We start from the raw sequence: 23,591 nt of genomic DNA on the forward strand, positions 1-23,591 counted from the left end.
ATAGCATAGATCTAGATCTACTCAGCTAATATCATCTAGAGAATGCTTAACCTTAGAAAAAGACGGAATTGGCGTAACTAATCTTTGCTGAATAACATGTTTGATGCAATGCAAAGCAGTTAGCATTGTGTGTGGTGCCAGGTTACCGTGTATAGAGAGAACTAAACTAGAGGTGTGACAAGCTGCTAAAGTTGCTCCATCTCTTACTTGCAATGTCATGGAATATTGCAAGTTGTGTGTCTGAGGAAAACAACGTCAACCTTGAGAGACACAGCAGTAACAAGGGATTCCCAAGCACTAAAAGTAGGAGTTTCTTCATAGTCTGAGTCGATTACTTGTGAGTCTTTTGAGAGCTTTATTTCTACCCCAGATGCAATGCAACGTAGGAAATCGTACCACTGAATTTGAAAATTTAAGTATGCATCTTTGCCTTTACACTTGATGTAAAATTGTTTGTATTGATTGCACAGGCAGTCTGCAAGCTTCACCAAGCCATCATCCTGTTTCTTAGAGATTATAATTATTAAAAACCTGTTTTCTCTCAGGGTACATCTCTAGTTGTGGTAGCTTCTCTACTTCTTCAGTTAATTTTCTCACCAATGCTAGATTATTTTATTCACGCTTTTGGCAACTTCTATCACAGTTGCTTTAATTGCTGTGTTCATGTTTCTTTGCTTTTCTTCATTTTGTGCAAGAGCTACTGAGCCACCTGGACCTATTCTACCAAGTGTGCTTGCACAATGTATGTAATTAACCACACTGTTTTGATTGCGGTTGTAGGCCACTTGAGATGTGGGCGTTTTACACATGTAGTATGACGTGGCATGACACATTGAGATAACAACACGTTTGTATGGGCTGTATAGTAGTTGCTTACTCCTATTCATGTACTCCTGCTTGTACATATATGGCCTTCTAGCAATTTCACGATCACTGGAGCATTCCGTATAATTATTATAAGGCTGCTCAGTGGGTAGCTAGCTGAAGATCAGAGTGTTCTGGCGTAATTTAACTCCGTAGCTTTGGTATACTCAGTGGCGGATCCAGAGGGGGTTTTTTGGGTTCAATTGAACCCAGAAGTGAGTGGGAGGCTCAAGCAACTAGTTAGCAAGTTGTTCATTTCTTACTAGCTTTCACAATCACTTCTTACTAACCTTTAGTCCTTGTTAGTCATGCGAAACTTTGTCTGTGCAGTTTCAGTGACTATGAAGGCTAAAAACTCTCCAGCGTAGCGCATGCAGATTGCTTATGAAAAGTGATGACCTTTTTTTAGGAAAAAATTCGGTGTCTTAATGCGCATGCTCACTGTTTCGAAGAAGTGACGACCTTTTTTTAGGTAAAATAACAGTCCTTGACCTGCTCAGGGCCCTGGAACCCCCCTTTCAAGAATTCTAGATCCTCCACTGATACTGTACAACAGAACAAAATTGCAGTGTGCTATTATAGCGTATAGCATATCGAATTGCTGTGTGCATAGAAAGGTCAACGCAATGAGCTATTCCCTATAATTATGACAGTACCATAAAGGTCGCGTGTTGTTCGTGCAAGTTCAAGCTATTCCCCAAAAATTAAATGCGCGAAAACGTTTCTAACGATCATTTCGCGAAATTTGACTCAAAATACTCATCCCAAACCTTCGTCTGGGATGGCCATTTATACCCACTATACGGCACTATAATTATATACGGTACGAAGAGCAAGCCACAAGTATTGTTTATAGTTGTTAAGTGCCATCAACAGGATTAAACGTATTCTGACTTGTTCAGTTTACTATATATACACCCTAGAGCACTGAAGTGCTAACCCTCGTCTGTTGACAGGAGAATGGAGTGCATATAGCAACCACACAATCAATAGTGTTTGAATTAACAGTAACAGACTCAGTAGATCAATTATTATAGCAAACATATAGTTGCTAGGCAACAACATAATTATAATCATTAGATAGCGAGTGACTGCCACTCCCAGTGGAGTTAGTCCATTACCGCCCACAGCTCCTATAGTGGTGAGTTAGGGAGCATTGACACGTACATAGTTTACTAAGTCAGAGTCAATTGTTTTCAAATTCAACTATTCAATAGCTGCGTATGCACTAGACACGTTTAAACTTGGTACATGCATGCATGGGGATAATTCCAGGGATGAAACATGTCACTATCCCCAGATTAGAATGAACATTACCACAATAGTATAGAGTCATATGGCTGCGTAGCAACCACAAGAACGTTGTCAGTTAAAAACCACGTGGAGGTCAGGGTACAACAACCGTTTGTTCTCAAATCACAAACAAATCACGTGTGTGTGTGTGTGTGTGTGTGTGTGTGTGTGCGTGCGTGCGTGAGTGTGTGTGTGTGTGTGTGTGTGTGTGTGTGTGTGTGTGTGTGTGTGTGTGTGTGTGAGTGTGTGTGTGTGTGTGTGTGTGTGTGTGTGTGTGTGTGTGTGTGTGTGTGTGTCATTAACAATGGCAGTCAAACCCACTAGACTATAGTACATATCAGTGAGGTCACTAAACCAGACACGATATGAACGTGTATTTGTGTTTAGGGTATTAAAAGGATCATAATTATTATAATAGCAGGGCTTGTAGCTGCAGGAGCAGAAGAGAGGAAGGAGGCCGAATACACCAGCCTTGGTTCATGCACTGCACTGCTTCACCCCACTAGCCATAGAGACTACTGGTATTCTAGGGCCTAAGTCTAAGACATTTGTTAAGGAATTAGGTGGGCGCGTTGCACGTGTCACGGGAGATCAGAAGTCCTCCCATTACTTACTGCAAAGGCTGTCGGTCGCAGTACAGCGTGGAAATACGGCCTCAGTGGTGGGCACAATGGACTCGCAGACCCTCTCCCTCGAAACATTGGAACTTTGAATTACTACATTATTTATTGTTGTATGAATTACACCTGGTCTGTACACCTGGTCTGTACATGTATACGTATACTATTTCTAATAGTATAAAAAAACTATTTATAATAATTATTATTATAAAAGCGACTAACTAATTAAACGAACAGGAAACATAATTATTCATGAACATTTCTAGCAATATTGAGTGTTTTGACATAAGCACATGTACATGCATGTGTCTAGCCCTAACCACTATGTACGTTAGTTCAGCTATGAATTGGAGCCTTAAAGTGTTACATGACACACACACTGACTTACCTAGGTCACACTGTCCAGTTGCCATCAGTAACTGGACACACTTCAGGTGTCCACAGTAGCAGGCCCAGTGCAGGGGAGTGTACTTCCAAGTATCCTGTGCATTGACATCGATGCCATCTTGCTGTGTGAGTATCTTCACTACATCAGGGTGGTTGTTGACGCATGCCCAATGGAGAGCGGTCAATCCCCAACTGTTCCTCCAGTTGACAGGAGCTCCTCTAGCCAGCAGCCTCTCCACCTCGTCCACACGACCACCACGGGAAGCCTCATAGAGTTGCCTACCCAGATCATGACTACAGTGTATTGTGGGAGGAGGTAAACAATGAAGGGCAGAAATTATCATTATTATATACCTACAAATGACAATGAGTAATCTCAGTCTCCAATTAGTGGACTCTTAGGTGGTGAGGAGTGAGTGGGTGTATTATAGAGGATGTGACTGTATTGACCACAATCTTAGGAGCTAGCCTTCACTTGCTAGCTATACCCACATATAGACACCAGAGGAGCCTGCAACTAATTAACCATCACTCATGAAGGTCACTCATTAGTTTCTGAGGTTGTCATCTAAATAAGTAATACAGTCATCTTTGCTTCTATAGCTAGTAAGCACTAGTTATACTATTATACAGTATAAACAATACATGTAGTGTTAGGAGTACATTATGGTCACAGTCATTATTGGACAATAGAGTGTCTGGATTCATAGATAAGGAGTACTGTATTCATTGTGGCCTTTGAGACCTCAATGTACACAGCATGTTCACCACTTAGTAAACCATAGATAAGGAATTGGAAACGGAAGTCCCTCAAAATAATGTTCACCACTTAGTAAACAATAGATTATAGAGTTAGAGAAGTTACATTGAATCTGCAATGGATCCTCGAAACTATTCGCGTTACTTATGAACGAGGCTCTTAAGCAATTTTTTGCCGGGTAACTCCATTAAAATAAGAAGTTGTGTTTCCTCGAGATATCATCTGTTTATAACACGCCTAGTCCGTCAGCCACATGTAGTACTTATAATGACTGACAACGTACACCAAGTAAAAAAGATAAATTAGCTAGTAAAGTCCCAAGGCTGTTTTAGAGCGTGCTAGTTGTAACTACTACAATAGGTATAGACCTTGAAATAAGTAAGTTGCACGGACTAAGCAGCTATTTGTAGTTTATTATGCACTGTGTGTAGAAATAGGTATTGTTGTGGCTCCATTAAACCACAGCGTAGCGCGGATGATACTCGAGGGTACCTTCGTTTCCAACCCCTTTAACCCCTCAATCTATGGTGTAACACAACAACTCATGATCAGAGTGTTCCAGGGTTCAATGAACTATTTGCTGTATGGGTTCTAATGAATAAGAATGGTATGCAGAAACATTAGTTTTCTTACAGAGCAATTCTAATGTACCTATCAATGTGTCGCCCCACTACCTCCTAGGGAGGGGTCAGGCTAACATGGAGGATTTGACCATAACTATACCCCAGGTCAAATTCCCCACATGCATGGGGGAGGATTCTTTGTTCAAATACCCTAATTCCCCAGTCACCACCAGTCACAGCCTCAAGCAGTTGTACAGTCTTTACTACGCAAGGCCAGGTCAAATCATATCAGTATGGGGCCAACATTTCAAGTCAAATTCCCCCGTATGTCCCGGGGGAGCACATTAGGTGCATAATTGCAATCTATTATTATTTCTTGAATCAGCAATCTCATGGTGTGGTGTGTGATTGAAGCTGTACATGTATACTGATGTATCTTTGTCAACCCTGAATACATACACAGACAGGCCACCAGATATTATGTACACCTAGCTGTACAAGCTCACCTTGTTGCCATTGTCCTGACCTTCCTGACCTGCCCTGGGGCGGCCAGGGACTAGTAGCTGCAAGATAAGTGTAGCCCTGATCCGCAGAGTTACTTCAGAGTTACTTCAGCTTTCAGATAGCTTTGTTTTGAGATGAGATACGCCCCTCACCTGAGTTAGGAGATACGCCCCTTTTTAGCTCTTTGCCATGATTATTATGTGTGCATGCATGCATGCATGATCGACGACGTCATTTGTCCCGGGGGGGGGGGGGATATTTTCATGCGGGGGACATTGTTTTAAATTTGTTTTATTAATGATCTTTACCTATACTCCATATTTGCTCTCATAGAGAAGTAATCAACAATTGCATTCTTCAGCTCATAATTAATGATTAGGTCAATTGCAATTTCATGTGCACAGTTCACATGATCAGAAATACAAGTACGAGTGGAAATAATAGTTATTAGTATTATGTTATTACTAGCAGTCCATTTCTCTAGTCCAATACAATAGAGAGGTTATTTCTTTGCCCCGAGATGGAGTGGACTCTGAGAGGGATAGTGGAGCGTAGGTGGGCGTGGCCCTAGTGGGGGAAATCCCCTCGATGGTGGTGGTGGGTAGTACCCGCCAGCAGGAGGAGGGAATCCTGCCCCAGGGGAAAGTAGTACAGATCATGATAATCACGTTCTATAGCTACTACACAGAGACACCTTACACACAGGGTAGGGTACACGCAATGTGAAGATAAGCTTGTACATGTATCACTATGTATACCTGTAATAAATGTTTTAGGTGTTAAAATCCATTTCAAGTGGATAATGGCAACTTCTAAAGAAAAGCTCTGGACATTAGATTAGTGCTTGTTAAACATTACTCTCTAATTACCTGGTGGCGGTGGTGGTGGTCCGAGTAGTTGTGACACGTGTGGTGGGTGGGATCCCAGTACATGTGATATTTGTGGTGGACGTGGTGGTGGGGGAAACCCCCCAGGAGGAGGAGGGGGAGTCGCCTTGGAGCTCAGGCCAAAGGGGTCAAAGGGCAAAGGAGGCGGGGCTACACAGAGAGAATAAATAAATCAATATGACATTCTGAAAAGGAAGGTACACAAAAACGTGCCAAGGTTACGGTATAGTAAGTTTTTTTGGCTAGCTTTGTTCTATCCAAATGTGCTGTTAAGATTGTCAATTATTCACTGTACAAAGGTTGTGTTGCTCCACACAATACCACACATGTAATTACTGTGAGCACTAAACAACGTACAGTATGCAAATGTTGCCAGTGCTAGTGGCTTTGCAGATCTAAAAGGAATACGATACTTGAATCCTGGGCCAGATTGCTTATAAAAGACGCTTAAGCAATAAGTGACACTCACAAAACATTGCAGTAATTGGTAGTGCCCCTATATCAAACCCACTGTAGTGAGGACACTCACCTGCTGGCAGTCCTGGTACAGGGGCTAGTGTCTGTTGACCCTTGACCCCAAGGGAGGGGGTGGTCTGGGCCTTTCCCCACAACACCTTGAGTCTGCGCCCTGAACCACACACACACACACACAAGGAGATAAACAAGTACCATAATTATGCCTCTCAGCGAGGTGTGTGCGTGTGTGTGGGTGTGGGTATGTGTGTGGGTGTGGGGGGTGTGGGTGTGGGTGTGTGGGGGGGGTGGGTGTGTGTGGGTGTATAATAAATGATACACTGTACGCACCTTTAACAATGAGTTTATTAAATGTTGAGTCAGCAGCTTTCTCTGCGGCTGCTCTAGTGGAGAATGTGACAAAGGCATAACGAGACTTGGTCACCATGTGAATAGACATGATCTCTCCAAATGCATAAAACTGGTCCCTGCAAACAATAATGATAGAACGCTCAAAATGCATCAATGGAATAGAATAATACACAAACTAGCGAAAACACTAAAATTATTGGTAGACCAATCATAGAACTGGTGTCTAAGAGGTAATTCTGAGAGCTATCAATTAGTTTTGAAATTGGACAATCTGAACACAAATTGAGCAAGGGTTTCATCTAGTGGTGGGGGCTGGGGTGAACCCCCCCCCCCAATGCTCAGCTTCCCTTCCATGTATAATAATGACATCATCACATTAGTACTGTCCATGGTGTACAATATGTAACTAGATCTACTGTGATGCACTAGCATGTAATAGGGGTGTGGTCAACAAATGTGGGAGAGGCCAAAATTGTTGCGTCCTGTGCAAACCTTCCCTCCCAAACTGTTAATCCAAGATGACACCCTGTACTCTCAAACATACATTAGCTACTGCACTGCTAAATGCTGTGTATACATTACCTGCTACACAACGTCACTAATAATTATAGTTACATACCTGAGATCTGATTGGTTGAATGACTCATCAATTCCTCCTATATAGAGGCTGGTGACTGTCTTATCGTCAGGTGGTGACAGAGTGGGCAGGTCCTGGGCACTGGAGAGAAGCTTCTCAGCCACCGGGTCATTCACGCCATGGTAACGATCCTTGATCTTCTGATTGGACAGTGGGTCATTTGGATCTGTCGGCATCTCGTGCCTGCATGTATATAATAGCAGTTACATAGTCACACATGCTGGTTATATAACTAGTATAGCGGGTAACAATTGTTCGCAGATTAGCCACTTTCGGGTATAATCTTTTCAAGGATAGCAGTTTTTGCAGACTAGTATATAGAACAGGCACTATCTGAGCACAATCACTAGCTTATTGTCAATCATACTGTGTCATTGTGTAATAATAACAATTATTCACGATGACGTCAAACTGCCTCCGTTTTGATTGGATGTGGTCTACTTCATCACGATTAACGCTATCCTTTAATTAGACTACATTTAACTAATGTACCGTATTACTAGAATGTTTTGCGAGCATCAGACATTTGCGAACTTTGCGATGGTTGATCAATTCGCAACAATAAAATCCGCAAAACCTAAATACACACGATCCTTACCAGAACGCAATAGTTAGATCACAAAGGGTCAAATTTTCTGCTGATTTAGCTCATTCGCAAAGGTTCTTCACCCACAAAATATTCTACGGTGAGGGGACCTTGTTATTGACAATCATACAGTGTCATGTGTAATAATCACTTCTTCATGATAACGTCAACACTAGTGGTCTGCTTCACCTGGTTTAACGCTATCCTTTATATGTGCATTTCAATGTAAGGGGAGCTTGTTATTGATGTGTAGTGTGGTCACCTGTAGGGACACTCCTCTCCACGACTGCACTCTCCCTTGACCCAGAATGAGCAAATGTGAGGTCTGTTGCGTTTGTAGTACGGTCCAGTACGCGACATCTTGAGCAGCAGATCATTAGGGGCTTTCCCCCCACCACCCCCTGGCTCTGCCCGCCCACTCTCAGCAATCTGGGGGGTCAGAGGTCATTCTACATGTCACACCTACTGATTGCATTATTAATTCTCACTATCGATAATCATTATTGACAATTTTAAAGGGAGGTCGGACAAATTGTAATTACAGCTATTTAAAGGAAATGTCAATATTTCGTCCATAAGCACCTACATGTAGATGATTAATTAGAGACTAGGTATGAACTCTGACCTTTTGTTCCATATTCTGCAGATAATATTCTCGGCCTACGTCACTCTTGGGGAGAGTGTCTGTGACATTGAGAACACTGTCCCTAGCCTGTACAGGGAGGCCATACTCGAGGTCTGTAGCCATGGAAACACACAGTTATATACGGACAAGTTGTATAATTATTAGCACTACTGTCACACTACCATCACTACTGTCACTACTGTCACTACTGTCACTACTGTCACACTACTGTCACTACTGTCACTACCGTCACACTACTGTCACTACTGTCACACTACTGTCACTACTGTCACACTACTGTCACTACTGTCACACTACTGTCACACTACTGTCACTACTGTCACTACCGTCGCACTACTGTCACACTACTGTCACACTACCGTCACACTACCGTCACACTACCGTCACTACTGTCACACTACTGTCACTACTGTCACACTACCGTCACTACTGTCACACTACTGTCACACTACCGTCACTACTGTCACACTACTGTCACACTACTGTCACTACTGTCACTACTGTCACACTACTGTCACTACTGTCACTACCGTCACACTACTGTCACACTACTGTCACACTACCGTCACACTACCGTCACTACTGTCACACTACTGTCACTACTGTCACACTACTGTCACACTACTGTCACTACTGTCACTACTGTCACTACCGTCACACTACTGTCACACTACTGTCACACTACCGTCACACTACCGTCACACTACCGTCACTACTGTCACACTACTGTCACACTACTGTCACACTACCGTCACTACTGTCACACTACTGTCACACTACCGGCACACTACCGTCACTACTGTCACACTACTGTCACACTACCGTCACTACTGTCACACTACCGTCACTACTGTCACACTACCGTCACACTACAGGGCTCACCAAGGAGACAGGTTTGACACACGTTCTTGAGTTGGGCACATGATTGGCAGACCTCTGTTCTCTTGTAGCGCATCTTAGCACCAGGACACCATCGGAACACAGTGTAGGGCCGGGCACAGATCTGAGGGGACAATGACATCATTACAATGACACTTTATTATTTTTACGATGTCTAAATTAAACTTTCACGGTAGTAATGAATGTGAAAGTGAAAAAACATTGATAATTACTATAGTTGATAAATATTTCGGGCACTTCTACAAAATTGGCTAGCGTAGATGTGAGAGGAGGAGATGTGAGAGGAGGATAAATTTAAAGGAAATGAAGAATCTCTAATATCTACTTAATTAGGGCGAGTTGGTGGCGCCCCAACTTGATTGTGTACTTGACAGCAGTGTTCAAGAAATGAAGGAAGTCCCCCAAGAGGGAATCGAACCCACGCCTTATGTACATGTATCATGTGCCCATAACCACTAGTAGATTCTGTCCGTATTTTAATTAAAAAACTTATCGGTAAAACGTATAATAATTGTACATATTACATGAGGCAAGTTGCTTAATTGATACGGATAGCGTCCCTATATCACTATTGTATACGCCCACTCACCCTGCACTCGTCACCGTAGCTATCCTTGATCTGTGTGGGCGGGAGGAACAATGACATAATTAGCCATTGTGATGAGTGGGCTTTAAATGGAACTAGTACCCTAGTGTGTGTCACTACAGGGACACTCTCATCATTGAATATTGTCACTACCATCGTTATAGTCACTGGGAGGGGGGCTTTAAATAGAATACTCGTAAGGGGTCAAGGTACGTACATTGTACACTCACCATTCGTATGTAAGGGTTGTCTCCGAGGCAGGTCTGACACAGCAGCGGAAACTCCTGCACACACACACACAAGGTCATGTGATCAATATGTAACTTATTATATCTCAGTATCGTACCACTCATACAGTGCAACGTCACTATAGCATCTTTTTGTGTAGTCCTCTAAACATTGTATAATTATAAGCTTTATTTCGATTAGACACTTACAAAGCTATAAATACGCCCCCACACACCACACACACACTTACTGACTGTTCCCAGTTTTGCCTGTTGTAGGTGTTGGCTGATTTTGAGAGAGCCATGATTTATCTCAGCTTCTTTGGTACAGGTACGTACGGTACGCGGTACGGGTGTGGAAGTTACCTCGAGAGATTTACACGGCTCATGTTAACCTTATGATAGTGATGATCTTTACCCACTCCTATAAACTGAAGTAGTGCAGTACAGTGCAGGTACCCAGTGTAGCCGGGCCATGGCTAGCTCCTCCATGAGCGTAGACCAGACCACCATCACAGGAGATGACACGAGCAGTGACGCTAAGAGACAGCGCACCTCTCATAGATCCGTGCTTAGAGTACTCAAGAAGAAGTCTCTACTCAGACGAAAATTGCTCTCCAAAGAGGTGACCACTGTGTACCTGGCACCACCCCGGCCCCACACCACATACGTAACTTGTATATACGTATACCCCCCACACACATATACCCCCCACACACACATGCATAACTATAATGATACCCCCCACACACACATGCACAACTATAATGATACCCCCCACACACACATGCATAACTATAGTGATATCCCCCACACACACATAGTTTGGTCTGAGCAGCTCCAGTGAGCTAGGACGATCGTTGTGTGGACGGAGGGAACACGAGGAGATTAAGAGGTTACAGGTCAAAATCAACCCCGCCAAATACAGGTACTTATATAGTGGCATGTAACGGGAATGGTTGCTTAGCAACAGTGTTCATACGTACAGGTTTAACTTTGAGTCGCGTCGATCGAGAAAAGAAACAAAAACCGACGAACAAGTAAGTACTGTATAATTATGTTCTAATTTATTGGACACCAAAAAATAGAAATTGTCTGGGTATAATTGGAGCAGATTTTTATAGAGCATGCGAAGTGTCCAAATAATTAGAACAAGCAAGCAGCTGCATGCGAGCTAGCTAAGTTTAATAGAACAGTGTGCGACTGAATAGTTGCACTATAGCTATCTAAACTAGCTACTCAAAGCTATCTAACTGCAGCACTCTAAGTCTTACTTGCCGTCTATGAACGTAACTCATGTATTGTCCGGATATTTAAAGCACTGGAGTGTCCGTTGTATTAGAACAACGAATATTGCCCAAAAGAGTGTCCGGGGTAATTAGAGTGTCCGATAAATTAGAAAATATACGGTAGTTCATTTTGCGTATAATGTTTATTATTTTGCTTCTTGCAGTGTGTGTCACCATGTAATTACCCGTGTGTTGCCCCACCCCCTACTAGACTGAGGCTGTTGCCGATGGCGATGTGGATACCTACAAAGACTCTAATGTGTTTCTAAAGGGCACACAGAGCGCCAACCCTCACAATGACTACGCTCAACATTTTGTGGACACTGGACAAAGAGCTCAGAACTTTATTAGAGACGTTGGTAAGTGCCATAATTATATTATCATCACTGTGTGCTGTGTTTTGCGAGCATCAAGGATATACTTATGCAGTGCTATAAGCAAACACCTATAACTATACGGTGGAAGGTACCTCTCTATAGCGGTCACCATTGGGGCCACCTCTCTATAGCGGTCACCATTGGGGCCACCTCTGTATAAGGGCCAAAATGTATCTTTATTGTAGAAGTGGCCGAAATAATCCAACTACGCTACATCTGTCAGTTTGGCCCTAATAAAAGTACAAGCTCTTAGGAATGGTATTATTGGTAACCATTTACAATGTATTGTCATTGTGGTTTTGCCTGTAGCAAGTGCACTGCAATCCACTGTAGGTCTATGCAAAATAATGCTATCTCAGCAATAATTTTCTGCTAATTCTGTGGCTGTCCGTTCGTTGTGGGATATCATTTTCCATTACTAAAGTTGATTGTGGACTGCTGCATTACACGAAACTGGCCAAAGTCACAATAATTGTCTATTACGCCTCATGCATGCAAATTTGCGACAGTAATTGCCAGGGCTAGCCTCTCTGCATGCATGCATGCGATATTAATTTTGCGGTTATAAATGTTCGCGGTACAATCTTAATCCGCGAAAACCACAAACATTAATACCCTCGAAATATACCGGCTATACTGTACATGGCCGCTATGTTATTATTGTGCTTGAGTGCTTGCGTGTGTCTAACCATGCACCCATTATGATGCATAGAAATAATTATTCCTCGCTACACGTACTATGTGTACATAGTCTAGGACAGTTCTACAAATGAAAGCTATTATCCCTCTAAATGGCTACGCTATACTAAGTGTGTACAACCTGGCTACAATGGCAGTGGTCTCTCTTTCTTGTCCACTTTGCATCCCTCTCCAACCCAGGACACTGCTCCTACTTGTGTGTAACTCGCTGTATCATCTTCATCCTCTGGGTTATAATCTGGCAGAGTGCTGATCATGTCACGAACGTATATAAAGCCGCTGTTTCGACATATCGACCCAAACAAGTTCTGACAAGAGGTTCTGTAGATCACTGGAATAGTTGCGTTCTTGTCAATGCTAAACTTCACCGTGTACTTGCTCTCATACTTCATACTATACGTGGTGATGATGGCCTCAACATGTGTCCCTGGAGGGACAGTGATCTTCTCCTCTTGGTTGTAACTGTACCCTGTGTTCTCTTCAGTTTTCTTTTCAGTTTCTTCTGTTTTGGTTTTGCTGCGATCATAGTGGCCACTGAGGCCGATGCTGCCTCCCGCCACAGCAGCCGCCATCACCTGCACACCAATGTTACCGCCCACACCATAGCTCACACCTTTGGTTGTGGAGAATGTGAAGCGTTCGCTACTCGTTTTTGACGATGTTTTTTGAATTTGTACAATGCTTTCGTCACTTTCAGTTTGTCCAGTGTTGACGTACTCCTTCATATTCACATCAACTATTGTGCGCGTTTTTTCCTTCGGATTTTCCTCTTTGTCGATAACCGTTATTTGAAAATCGATATTATTCACTTTGTCCTCGTAATATTTAGTTTTGACGACTCGAATATTTTGCCCAAAGCGTTGTTTGGCTGCGCGCTCGTACAACTCCCAGTAGGTCACCTTGTCACTGTCTTTTTTACGACGTGGAGAAGAAGTTGCCATTTCAATTCCTTTGGAGGCCATAAAATGTTTGAAAAATTTGCAAATAATCACTTTATGTGGTCACTGTTTTATACCGGCCAGTGTCAGTGCCACCCACTTTATGATGAAGGGTAATAACAATTCCCAGAAATCTGAGGCAATGCTTCGAATGTGATAAGATCAATGAATGCTGTGCTCAAGTTAGGGGAGGGATGGAGTTAGGGGAGGGATGGTGTATAGGGTATTAACAATGCTTCTGAATTTGATAAAATATGTTCAATGAATTTCTGTACAGTTATGGAGACTTTGGGCTGGCTGTATTATAGAGGGTGACCTGCTAACACAGGTCCAAACACATGCTATGGAGACTTTGGGACCCATTAACCTGGCTGTATTATAGAGGGTGGCCTGCTAACACAGGTCCAAGCACATGCTATGGAGACTTTGGGACCCATTAACCTGGCTGTATTATAGAGGGTGGCCTGCTAACACAGGTCCAAGCACATGCTATGGAGACTTTGGGACCCATTAACCTGGCTGTATTATAGAGGGTGACCTGCTAACACAAGTCCAAACACATATATGCTATGGAGACTTTGGGGCCCATTAACCTGGCTGTATTATAGAGGGTGGTCTGCTAACACAGGTCCAAGCACATGCTATGGAGACTACCCATTAACCTGGCTGTATTATAGAGGGTGGCCTGCTAACACAGGTCCAAACACATGCTATGGAGACTTTGGGGCCCATTAACCTGGCTGTATTATAGAGGGTGACCTGCTAACACAGGTCCAAACACATGCTATGGAGACTTTGGGACCCATTAACCTGGCTGTATTATAGAGGGTGGCCTGCTAACACAGGTCCAAGCACATGCTATGGAGACTTTGGGACCCATTAACCTGGCTGTATTATAGAGGGTGGCCTGCTAACACAGGTCCAAGCACATGCTATGGAGACTTTGGGACCCATTAACCTGGCTGTATTATAGAGGGTGGTCTGCTTATAGAGAAGTTTCGCTACACTTAATTGAATGTGCGTGTGTGGGTGTGCGTGTGTGTGGGTGCGTGCATGCGTGCGTGGTGTGTGCGTGCGTGTGTCTGTGCGTGTGCGTGCGTCTGTGCGTCTATGTGTGTGTGTGTGTGTGTGTGTGTGTGTGTGCGTGCTGTGTTAACCATATTCCACCATGCAGGCAAGGAGGAGAGGTTCAGGGAATACCCAAAGCTGCATGAGCTGATAAGACTCAAGGTATGAGCAGCATAGAGGTCATAGAGGTCACCGGGGTTAACTGTCCCTACAGGAAGTGCCCACACACACATACACATGTTTATAGAGGCTATAATTATTTCTCATCCTCAATTAACAAAACCCCATACAGTCTCTGTAAGGTAGCATGTAGTGAACTGTCTGTACAGTCATGTGTTGTCTAGAGGTGGTTACTGATAGTACACCCCATTATTATTGTCCCCAGGGATGAAAGTGTGTGCATGGGCTCTAAGAGGATATTTTTTTTCTAAATAGAGCAATGCTCTAATTCTAAGCTGAAAATGCATTTATATAGTCCTACAATTATTCTGGTGCATGTGCTTAGATCATGCACACATGAATGTATACTATATTATATGGGATCAGTAATAATCACTGTTTGTTTCACAGGATAAACAGATACGTGATCGAGGTACTCAGCCAATGTATTTGAACTGTGACCTCAAGACCTTTGACCTTTCCACGCTGGAATCAAAGTTTGATGTTATACATGTAACCCCACCCCTTGAACAATATCAGCGGCGTGCCAGTGGTGTCGTGTTTCCATGGAAACCCTGGGAGTGGGAAGAAGTGATGGCTCTCAAGCTAGAGGAGATTGCAGCGCAAAGGTCATTTGTGTTCCTTTGGTGTGGGTCAGCAGAGGGTCTGGACATGGGCAGAGAGTGCTTCAGGAAGTGGGGATACAGGTTCGTTGGGGTCATAGGGGTCATAGGGGTCATTAGACTGGACATGAGCAGAGATTAACTACTCGCTTGCAGTATTCATTGCATTTTCCAATTATCTGAGGGTATAAATTTTGGCATTCGCAGAAATAACACGTGAAAATAATTGTGTCGTGTCGTCATTAATACAATTTTTTTTCTTCAGACGATGTGAGGATATTTGTTGGGTGAAGACGAACACTAGTTGCCCTGGTAACACGGGTCACCTTGACCCGAAGGCTATCCTGGTCAATGTGAAGGAGCACTGTCTCATGGGGATCAAGGGAACGGTACGCAGGAACCAAGATGGGCACTTCATACATGCTAATATAGACCTGGACATCATCATTACTGAAGAGGTGTGTGGGTGTATGTGGGCGTGTGTGTGTGTGGGGGGGTTGGCTAATGATTGATCTAAGCAAGAGTGCATATGAGGGAACTTACTATACGAGTACAATAATTATATAACACTGTGTGGACAGTAACGTGACGTACACGCAAGTAAACTCTTAACTGCGCGTCATGCAGCTCACGTAAAAAGATGGAAGCACTTTGTAGAGCAGAGATTGCAATAGTGACTAGTAACAGAGCAAGCCCAACAGTAAGCAGTAGTAAGATGTTGTTCTCCACAGCCTTCTAAGGTTTAATAGTCATTACCGGCACGGCCAGCGGGTATAGTAGTCTGTCTGTCTGTCTCTCTGTATACGTCTGCTCACCTGGATGCGATGGCACTGTGTTTATGCCATGGATAGCCTCAACACAACAAGCTAGTAGTTTTAAATTTAGCAGATTTTGATGTTAAAGCTTCGTTGTCGAATAAAAGCAAGCAAAAGCTATAAAGCTTGAACTTGCACGTTGGCAGCTATATGTAGCTAACTACACGCGGCCTTTATTCGAGGCATCCTACGTATTAATTTCCAGCTGAAGTGATCCTTTACCAGGAACAATGAAAAAGGGTCACTTCAATAGAAAGCTAGAATTCTCTGTAGCTGTACTCGTCTAGTATTAGCCCTACCGATGTGTGAGCACTACCGAGATGTGTGTGTAATTAGCTTTGAAATTGCTAACACGTACAAGTTATGGACATCAAAGTTAGCTCCAAAAACAGGCCCGTTCGGGAGTCGGCACGTCTGTTTTTCCAGAGGGCAGCTGGGGTAGCATGTTTTCAATTACGTGTGCGTGGGTGTGGGTGTGGAGTGTGTGCTATTATTCTACGTACCCTAGTTCTAGCTAGTGTGTATAACTAGTTATGTTACCATAACCTCTCTCTCTCAGCCGGAGCTTGGTAATATCGAAAAACCAGAAGAGATTTTCGATGTAATTGAACACTTTTGTTTGGGCAGAAGACGACTTCACTTGTTTGGAAACGATTCTACTATTAGACCAGGTGAGTGGGCGGATATGTGTGGGTGGGTGGTGAGGGAGTGTGGGTGGTGAGTGGGTAGATATATGTGAGGGAGGGGGGTTTGTTACTTGTGTCAATCACCTGCTTGATATTTGGAACCTCACTTGAATGTCCAAAATCCTGATGAAATCATTATTTTGTAGACAGTTATAATTATGTTGTAGCGCCTCTCTTATAACCAAGGGAAAGTCCCTGGGTCCCCCCCCCATACAGAGCTCAGGGTATAACAGTGTAACAGCTAATGTTGTGTGTCCATTTTGTATTGACAGTTCTTTCTGGTAACTATAATAATATACACAAGTTACTTTGTTTGTGACATAATTATATAACTGTATACACAGTACATGCACTAAAGATTTTATATAATTATGATGTTCTTCCTCTGCTGATTAGTTTGTTACTAGTGTGTGTGTGTGTGTGTGTGTGTGTGTGTGTGTGTGTGTGTGTGTGTGTGTGTGTGTGTGCGTGCGTGCGTGTGTGTGATTTTGAGTGCATTGAGCATTATGCAAGTAAAAAATATTAGCCTATTAGGCACTTTTGGTACAAAGTATTATTTTATAGAAGCACTAAGTCTCAATAGCATGAGTATAATGCTAATAGTTGACCTTGAGCACATGGTCCAGTGGTGGCTAGACTGGGTATATATAGTGGCTACTGGGTATATACAGTTCATTTAGTCTAGAGAGTAGATTACTGCCCTTTGCAGCTCACTTGAAAGTTTGGAGCAAATAGTAAGCAGAAAATCACTTGAGATAAGTGTAACAGTTTACATAAGTAAACCACAATACTATAGAGCAAGGAACAAAGTTTAAATTTTGGAACAGAAGATTCTGTAGACCAGATCTTTATGTGGATATACAGATCTAGCTATACCTACAGTATATGTGGATATATAGATCTATAGCTATACCTGCAGTATATGTGGATATATAGATCTATAGCTATATATACCTGCAGTATTAAACTACTAGTTGGGTAACCAGGAAAAACTTAGTTATTAAGAGGTGTTAAGTGGCAGACTATGTGGCAGAGAATTGGAGACTGGTTCAGCAGCAGGCTATTTCTCAGTCAACAATTTTAATTAAACGACAGGCAGTTTATGTCGTAATCAAGCTACCCCTAGAGCCCAAACGTTGTACCTACAGATAGCCAATTTGTGGTTTAGCTGTAAACTGTTTCAAGCGGTTTTTTGCATTTTACAGTAATACTATTTGCTAAAACTTCACGTGAGCTGACATGAGCTACAATAAATAGCGTGAAAAACTACAACAACAAAACATAAAGATCTGCCTTGCTCTGTAGTATTGTGGTTTACTTATGTAAACTGTTACACTTATCTCAAGTGGTTTTTTGCAATTTACTATTTGCCCCAAACTTCCAAGTGAGCTGCAAAGGGCAGTACCACAAATGTGTGAGTAGTTGTACTTAAATGTAAATATCTTTTGATTGGAGCATTTCTAAGAAATGTTATAGTAGGTAATGGTTAGAGTAATAAAACAATTGAACAATTATGTGATGAAGTCTAGGACCTTAGCTGTACAAGATTACTGTTTTATTACTCTAACCGATTACCCACTATAACAATTTGCTGTTGTTCTATTAATCACCACAAACCCACCACCTTATGTTTCCATGGAAACATTTTTGGATATGTTGTAGTTCAGTCATTCATCTACACACGGGTATCAACACCATTTCTTAGAAATACTCCAATCAAAAGATATTTACATTTAAGTACAACTACTCACACATTTGCGGTAATCTACTCTCTAGACTAAATGAACTGTATACATATGAAGGTGCTAGTACTACTAGATCAGTTGACTCTTTTCTTTCACCAATAATTATAGTTTCTTAGAAGATTATATAGAAGCGTCTGGTGATGTTGCAGTATAATTTTGAATTGTTAGTAATTAATACAATGTAGGTACAATGTATGAGACTTGGAGACTATAATTATAATTATAGGCAAAATTTTGAGCATAATAATTCTTGGGCAGGCTGTCTGTAATCAGTGGACTGGACTGGACTGGACTGGACTAGACTTTGACCTGACTATTGCAACACCAGTTACATTCCTTTTCCTCATAACAAGACCACAATGACAAATGATTGTAAACACTGTTGTACAGGCTCAAAGTAGGGGAAATCACACAAACACAGGAAACGTTACAGGTAGATCTACAGTGAGTAAACAGTTCCCAAGTGTGTCTTTAAACATTCATGCCCTTTTTTCAAATCCCTCCTGAAACAGCACCTTAATTTTTCAAGCGATTTGAAAATGGAAAATATTCACTCTCCACGGCTCAACAGAAAAGCAGACACGCTTTATCAAAAGTGTTTACAATCAATGTACCATTTTCAATTTAACCTACGTTTGAGCCTAAAAACAATAGTTCTATATTATTATATAGATGCTCCAATTGTAGTTCAATTAAGCAAGAATGCATCATGGTCTCAACCAGCTAGGCCAGTTACCTGTCCTCCTATACAGAAAGCTAAACGTGCTCTTCCATCATCATGCAAACCTAAAGACAAGCATTAATTTGTAATGTAGCTAGATGTACATGTGTTCAATCATTTGTCATTGTGGTCTTGTTATGAGGAAAAGGAATGTAATTGGTGTCAATAGTCAGGTCAAAGTCCCGGCCAGTCCACTTGTCCAGTCCTACTGATTACAGACAGCCTTACTGGAGTTTGCAGAATCTTTGCAACACACCAGTAAAAGCGTAGAGCGTTACGCGTTCCTTATATGGATTTTGTGTACACACTGTGGTCTGTTTTACTAGGAGCATTTCCCATATAAGGAACCACAGTGCTACACACTTCTATTCATGTGTTGCAAAGATTCTGCAATCTCCAGTATTGGTTGGGCAAGTTGTTTGGGAATAGCTTAGGCGTGTACTGTTTATCAAAACTGCAGTGTTTTATTATGGGAGTCGAGTCCAAATGTGCATGTGTGGATATATACTCCATATCTCCAGCTTCCTAGCTAGGGTACAATTATAAACACACAAGTGACTTAGGTATAGTCCCAGGGAACTCCCCTAGTCTATGGCATTTGTTATTCCCATGTTTGTAGGCCTTGCCCTACTAGCATAATTTTGAGACTAATAGGTGCAGTGGAGCATTGAGCATTATGCCACCCTAATAGCCAACAATTATTAGCCTATTAGATCCCATTTGAGTGTATTTAGCAGGGAACTATGAGCTATAGTACCGGTACTATAGATTGCTCTGGGCTACAAACTACAACATTGTATACATTGTATTGTGATTTACAATATTTACAAGAAGATACACATGTAATAACATAAAAATTATTGTAGCTAGATACTTTGTCTAGTAATGAACTAGAATGAAAGAGAGAAGCTCTATAGTTTCTTTTTTTGGCTTTGTTCGAGAGTAGTAGGAGACGCTCGTTTTTTGGGCAGTGTGCTGTGCTTTTTTGCTACAAGGCTGCATGGGGGAGGAGCTGGATGTATGGAAGTGCTGGGATTCTAGCTTTGGCTTCTTCCTAAAGTTTCTTTCGCTTTGTTCAAGAGTAGTATAGGAGCCACTCGTTTGCTGGGCTTGTTTGCTGCAAATTCTAGCTTAGCCTCCTTCGCTTTGTGAGAGTAGTACGAGCCGCTCGCTTATAGAGAAGTGTGCTGGGCTTGTTTGCTGCAAAACTGGGGGAGGAGCTGGATGTTTCCGTTTTGTGGGTGGAGCTAGGACTATATCAAACTGAGGTGGAGAAACAAGGTTGACTTGAATAGAGCTAGAGACCACAGATTTAGTAGAGACACAGAGATGCCAACTTCAGATATTAGTTTTCAAAACTGAGAATAATGATGCAGTTGCTAGGTTGGCTGTTTATATAGGTTGACTGTTGCTAAGCTAGTGCATTTCTAGTAGCCAATAGGTTTTGGGATCTAAATCAGTTAGAACATGTGCATTCGGTATCTATGGTTATAGTGTCCCTCATCCCTCGGGCTAAAGCCCTCGAGCTTTGGGACACTATAACACATAGATACCTCATGCCCATGTTCTAACTATAACTTAGCCAATTTTTACCAAATGTTTGTAGAAAGTATGATTTTATAGAAGCACTATATCCTCAATAGCATGAGTAATGCTAATATATACTGAGTATTATACGTATGGAAAGTTCTATACTAGTACTACTAACTCTTTTCTTTCACAAATAGTATAGTTTATTAGAAACTTAGTGATGTATAATTCTCGTTGATGATTTTTATTGAGACTAATGGTAATACTAATAGGTACACTGCATGAGATTTGGAGACTAGACTAATAGGCAAAATGTTGAGTATAATTGGGCAAGGCCTATTACAATGCTGATGGTGGTGGTGATTACCCTGTGCGTGCTCAGCAGGGGCATGCAATTAAACCATTTGCAATGTGAAAAACAATTGAGCAGTGAAATCACCAAAACCCAAAGCGAACTCAAATATTGTTATGCAACTTGTATAATTATACAGGTAGCCTCGATTCAGGCTGCAAAGAGTTCACAGTGTATAGTGTATTTATCTAATTCATGTGGTGTGGTCATGGTTGACTACCATTTGAGGGTGTGTGTGGGTGCACTCTAGTCCATGATTCCCTGGGACAGGCCCTAGCTGTTATTATGGCTTCTCCTACCTAGCTGTTATGGCTTCTCCTACCTAGCTGTTATGGCTTCTCCCACCTCAACTACTCAGGTAGGTTAAGGCATCTTTTTAGCAAAAAACAGCATTAAATTGAAGATGAAGTGTACTGTATACAACTCAGATTTATTGTATAATAATTATCTTGACAATAGTACCTTTTTTCATCCAAAATGTATTGTGGACATAAATACCATTAATTTGATAACACTATTACCATGGTTACTATCTTATTGTGTGCGTTAGCTGTGACCAAAAATGACTGACCTTAAATAATAATTATTTTAGAAATGCAGCCTCCAATACTACTTTATACAAAGCAATATTACTACCAAAAGAAAGCTATTGGTGATATCTAATAGAAAAAAGGTGAGTATTTGGTATGAGGTCATTCTAGCTCAGATTACAGTAACTTAATTGATAAAAATGCTGAAAAATGGAGAAAATTAATCATTCATATGCATACTGTACAAAATACATGAAAGCAGCCCTAAATACTTGCATAGTTCCTACTGTACTATAGTAAGAGCTTTCTTTTGATACTAAGATGGGGTCATGAAATTGTGTATTGGAGGCTGCATTCTGAAAAGAGTTGTTTAAAATAAATGGTCACAGGTAACGCACACAACATGTCAGTAACGATGGCAACGATGTTATCATACTGATCCTTTCTACGTATAAGATATACATGTAATTCAAGAGCAAAAACATGCATTGATGATGCCATTTCACAATGACAAGGCACTTCATTAATTATACTATTTATGGCACTGATCATTATGCCTTAACCTACCTGAGTATGTGTGTCCTGGCCCTGTAGCATATCTATAGCAGGTAATTTTCGTGGGGCAAAATATTACCCACGAAATGTCTCAATATTGCTGAACCACGAATATTAATTTGTCCCCCCGAAAATTACCCGCTATACGGTATGTCATTGTGACTGTACTCTCCCATGCATTGTATGCACAGTTCTCAGTGGGTGTATTACATATGGATCAAACTTAGGGAAATGTACATGCAATATAATTATGATGTGATTATTATTAGTATAATATTAATACAACAATAAATTCCTGTAATGACGTACAATAGTAAACCTAACCTTGTGGTGGTTTTCTTTGCTGAACCGTGATATGCTACCTTTGGATATCCGCACACCACACACACAACCACCTCACCACACACACACACACACACACACACACACACACACACACACACACACACACACACACACCACACACACACACCACACACACACACACACACACCACACAGGTTGGCTCACTGTGGGACCTGAAATCACCAGCTCTAACTTCTCTAAAGAGCTCTACAGTTCATTCTTCACTGGGACTGATGGATTCCTGATGGGCCAGATTGACGAGATTGAATCCAAACGTCCCAAGACTCCACCCCCTAGAGGAGGTGGGCGTGGCTCTGGGAGGGGGCGTGGTGCGACCTCTGGACCTGGGCGGGGAAGAGGACGTGGCAGTGGATTCTGAGACAGTGTATAGCTAGCGGACAGAATAATTGTCACATTGAGACTATTATTAATAATTAATTTTTCCTACATAATTATGTTGACTGATTTATGTATTGGTACTGTACTGTACGTTCATAAGGTGCAAAACGTTGAGGGTAGCTATAGACAGAAGACGCGAAAATAAAACTGGGATAAACTCCCACGCATGCACTGGTATTTCACGCTATTGGTGGGTGCATGTGGTTTTCTGGTATTATAAGAACCCACAAAATTTTGCTGAGATTGAGGGCTCTGGATCGATGGAGCCAAGTGCATGGCGAAAATTTTTCCTGCTATAATTATGGGGCTGCAGCTAGGGCATGCATGCATGATGATAATAATTTTATTATGATTATAATTAATATTTTATAATCATTATCCTTACTGTGGGTAGAAAATTCCCTGGGAGTTACCCGGCCTGTTTACCTAAAAATTAATAATGGCTCGTATACCTGTTTCCAGGGAATCTATAAGG

The 23,591-nt window shown here is 41.8% G+C and overlaps 4 protein-coding genes across 6 annotated transcripts in view; 1 reads left to right on the plus strand and 3 right to left on the minus strand.

Moving 5' to 3' along the window:
* Positions 1–5,149, minus strand: part of LOC135338444 (uncharacterized) — a 43,476-nt gene extending 38,327 nt beyond the window's left edge. For all 3 annotated transcript variants that reach the window (XM_064534567.1, XM_064534566.1, XM_064534565.1), the window contains exons 1-2: positions 4,994–5,149; positions 3,166–3,458 (exon numbers count right to left, since the gene is read on the minus strand). In XM_064534567.1, coding sequence (XP_064390637.1) covers positions 3,166–3,458; positions 4,994–5,004 — 304 coding nt within the window. In that variant the 5' untranslated portion in view covers positions 5,005–5,149. The remainder of the gene's footprint in view (positions 1–3,165; positions 3,459–4,993) is intronic.
* Positions 5,150–5,344: 195 nt separating this feature from the next.
* On the minus strand, positions 5,345–10,688 carry LOC135338486 (pre-mRNA-splicing factor RBM22-like). Its single transcript, XM_064534633.1, has 11 exons — positions 10,537–10,688; positions 10,289–10,342; positions 10,062–10,091; positions 9,455–9,575; positions 8,552–8,664; positions 8,189–8,355; positions 7,323–7,523; positions 6,683–6,819; positions 6,408–6,506; positions 5,861–6,028; positions 5,345–5,621 (listed from the first exon to the last, which is right to left on the minus strand). Exons 1-11 carry the CDS (start codon positions 10,588–10,590, stop codon positions 5,494–5,496), a joined length of 1,272 nt encoding a protein of 423 aa, XP_064390703.1. The 5' UTR covers positions 10,591–10,688; the 3' UTR covers positions 5,345–5,493.
* A 1-nt stretch (position 10,689) lies between these two features.
* On the plus strand, positions 10,690–23,186 carry LOC135338482 (N6-adenosine-methyltransferase non-catalytic subunit-like). The gene is made up of 9 exons (XM_064534625.1): positions 10,690–10,910; positions 11,110–11,213; positions 11,274–11,325; positions 11,786–11,933; positions 14,763–14,818; positions 15,227–15,522; positions 15,704–15,896; positions 16,813–16,924; positions 22,873–23,186. The coding sequence occupies exons 1-9, from the start codon at positions 10,761–10,763 to the stop codon at positions 23,094–23,096; spliced, it is 1,335 nt and encodes a 444-aa protein (XP_064390695.1). The 5' UTR covers positions 10,690–10,760; the 3' UTR covers positions 23,097–23,186.
* LOC135338507 (uncharacterized) lies at positions 12,670–13,672 on the minus strand. The gene has a single exon (XM_064534671.1). The coding sequence runs from the start codon at positions 13,610–13,612 to the stop codon at positions 12,776–12,778; it is 837 nt and encodes a 278-aa protein (XP_064390741.1). The 5' UTR covers positions 13,613–13,672; the 3' UTR covers positions 12,670–12,775.
* Positions 23,187–23,591: the final 405 nt, after the last annotated feature.

Source organism: Halichondria panicea, chromosome 7, assembly GCF_963675165.1.
Source record: "Halichondria panicea chromosome 7, odHalPani1.1, whole genome shotgun sequence".
NCBI classification, from domain to species: Eukaryota; Metazoa; Porifera; class Demospongiae; order Suberitida; family Halichondriidae; genus Halichondria; species Halichondria panicea.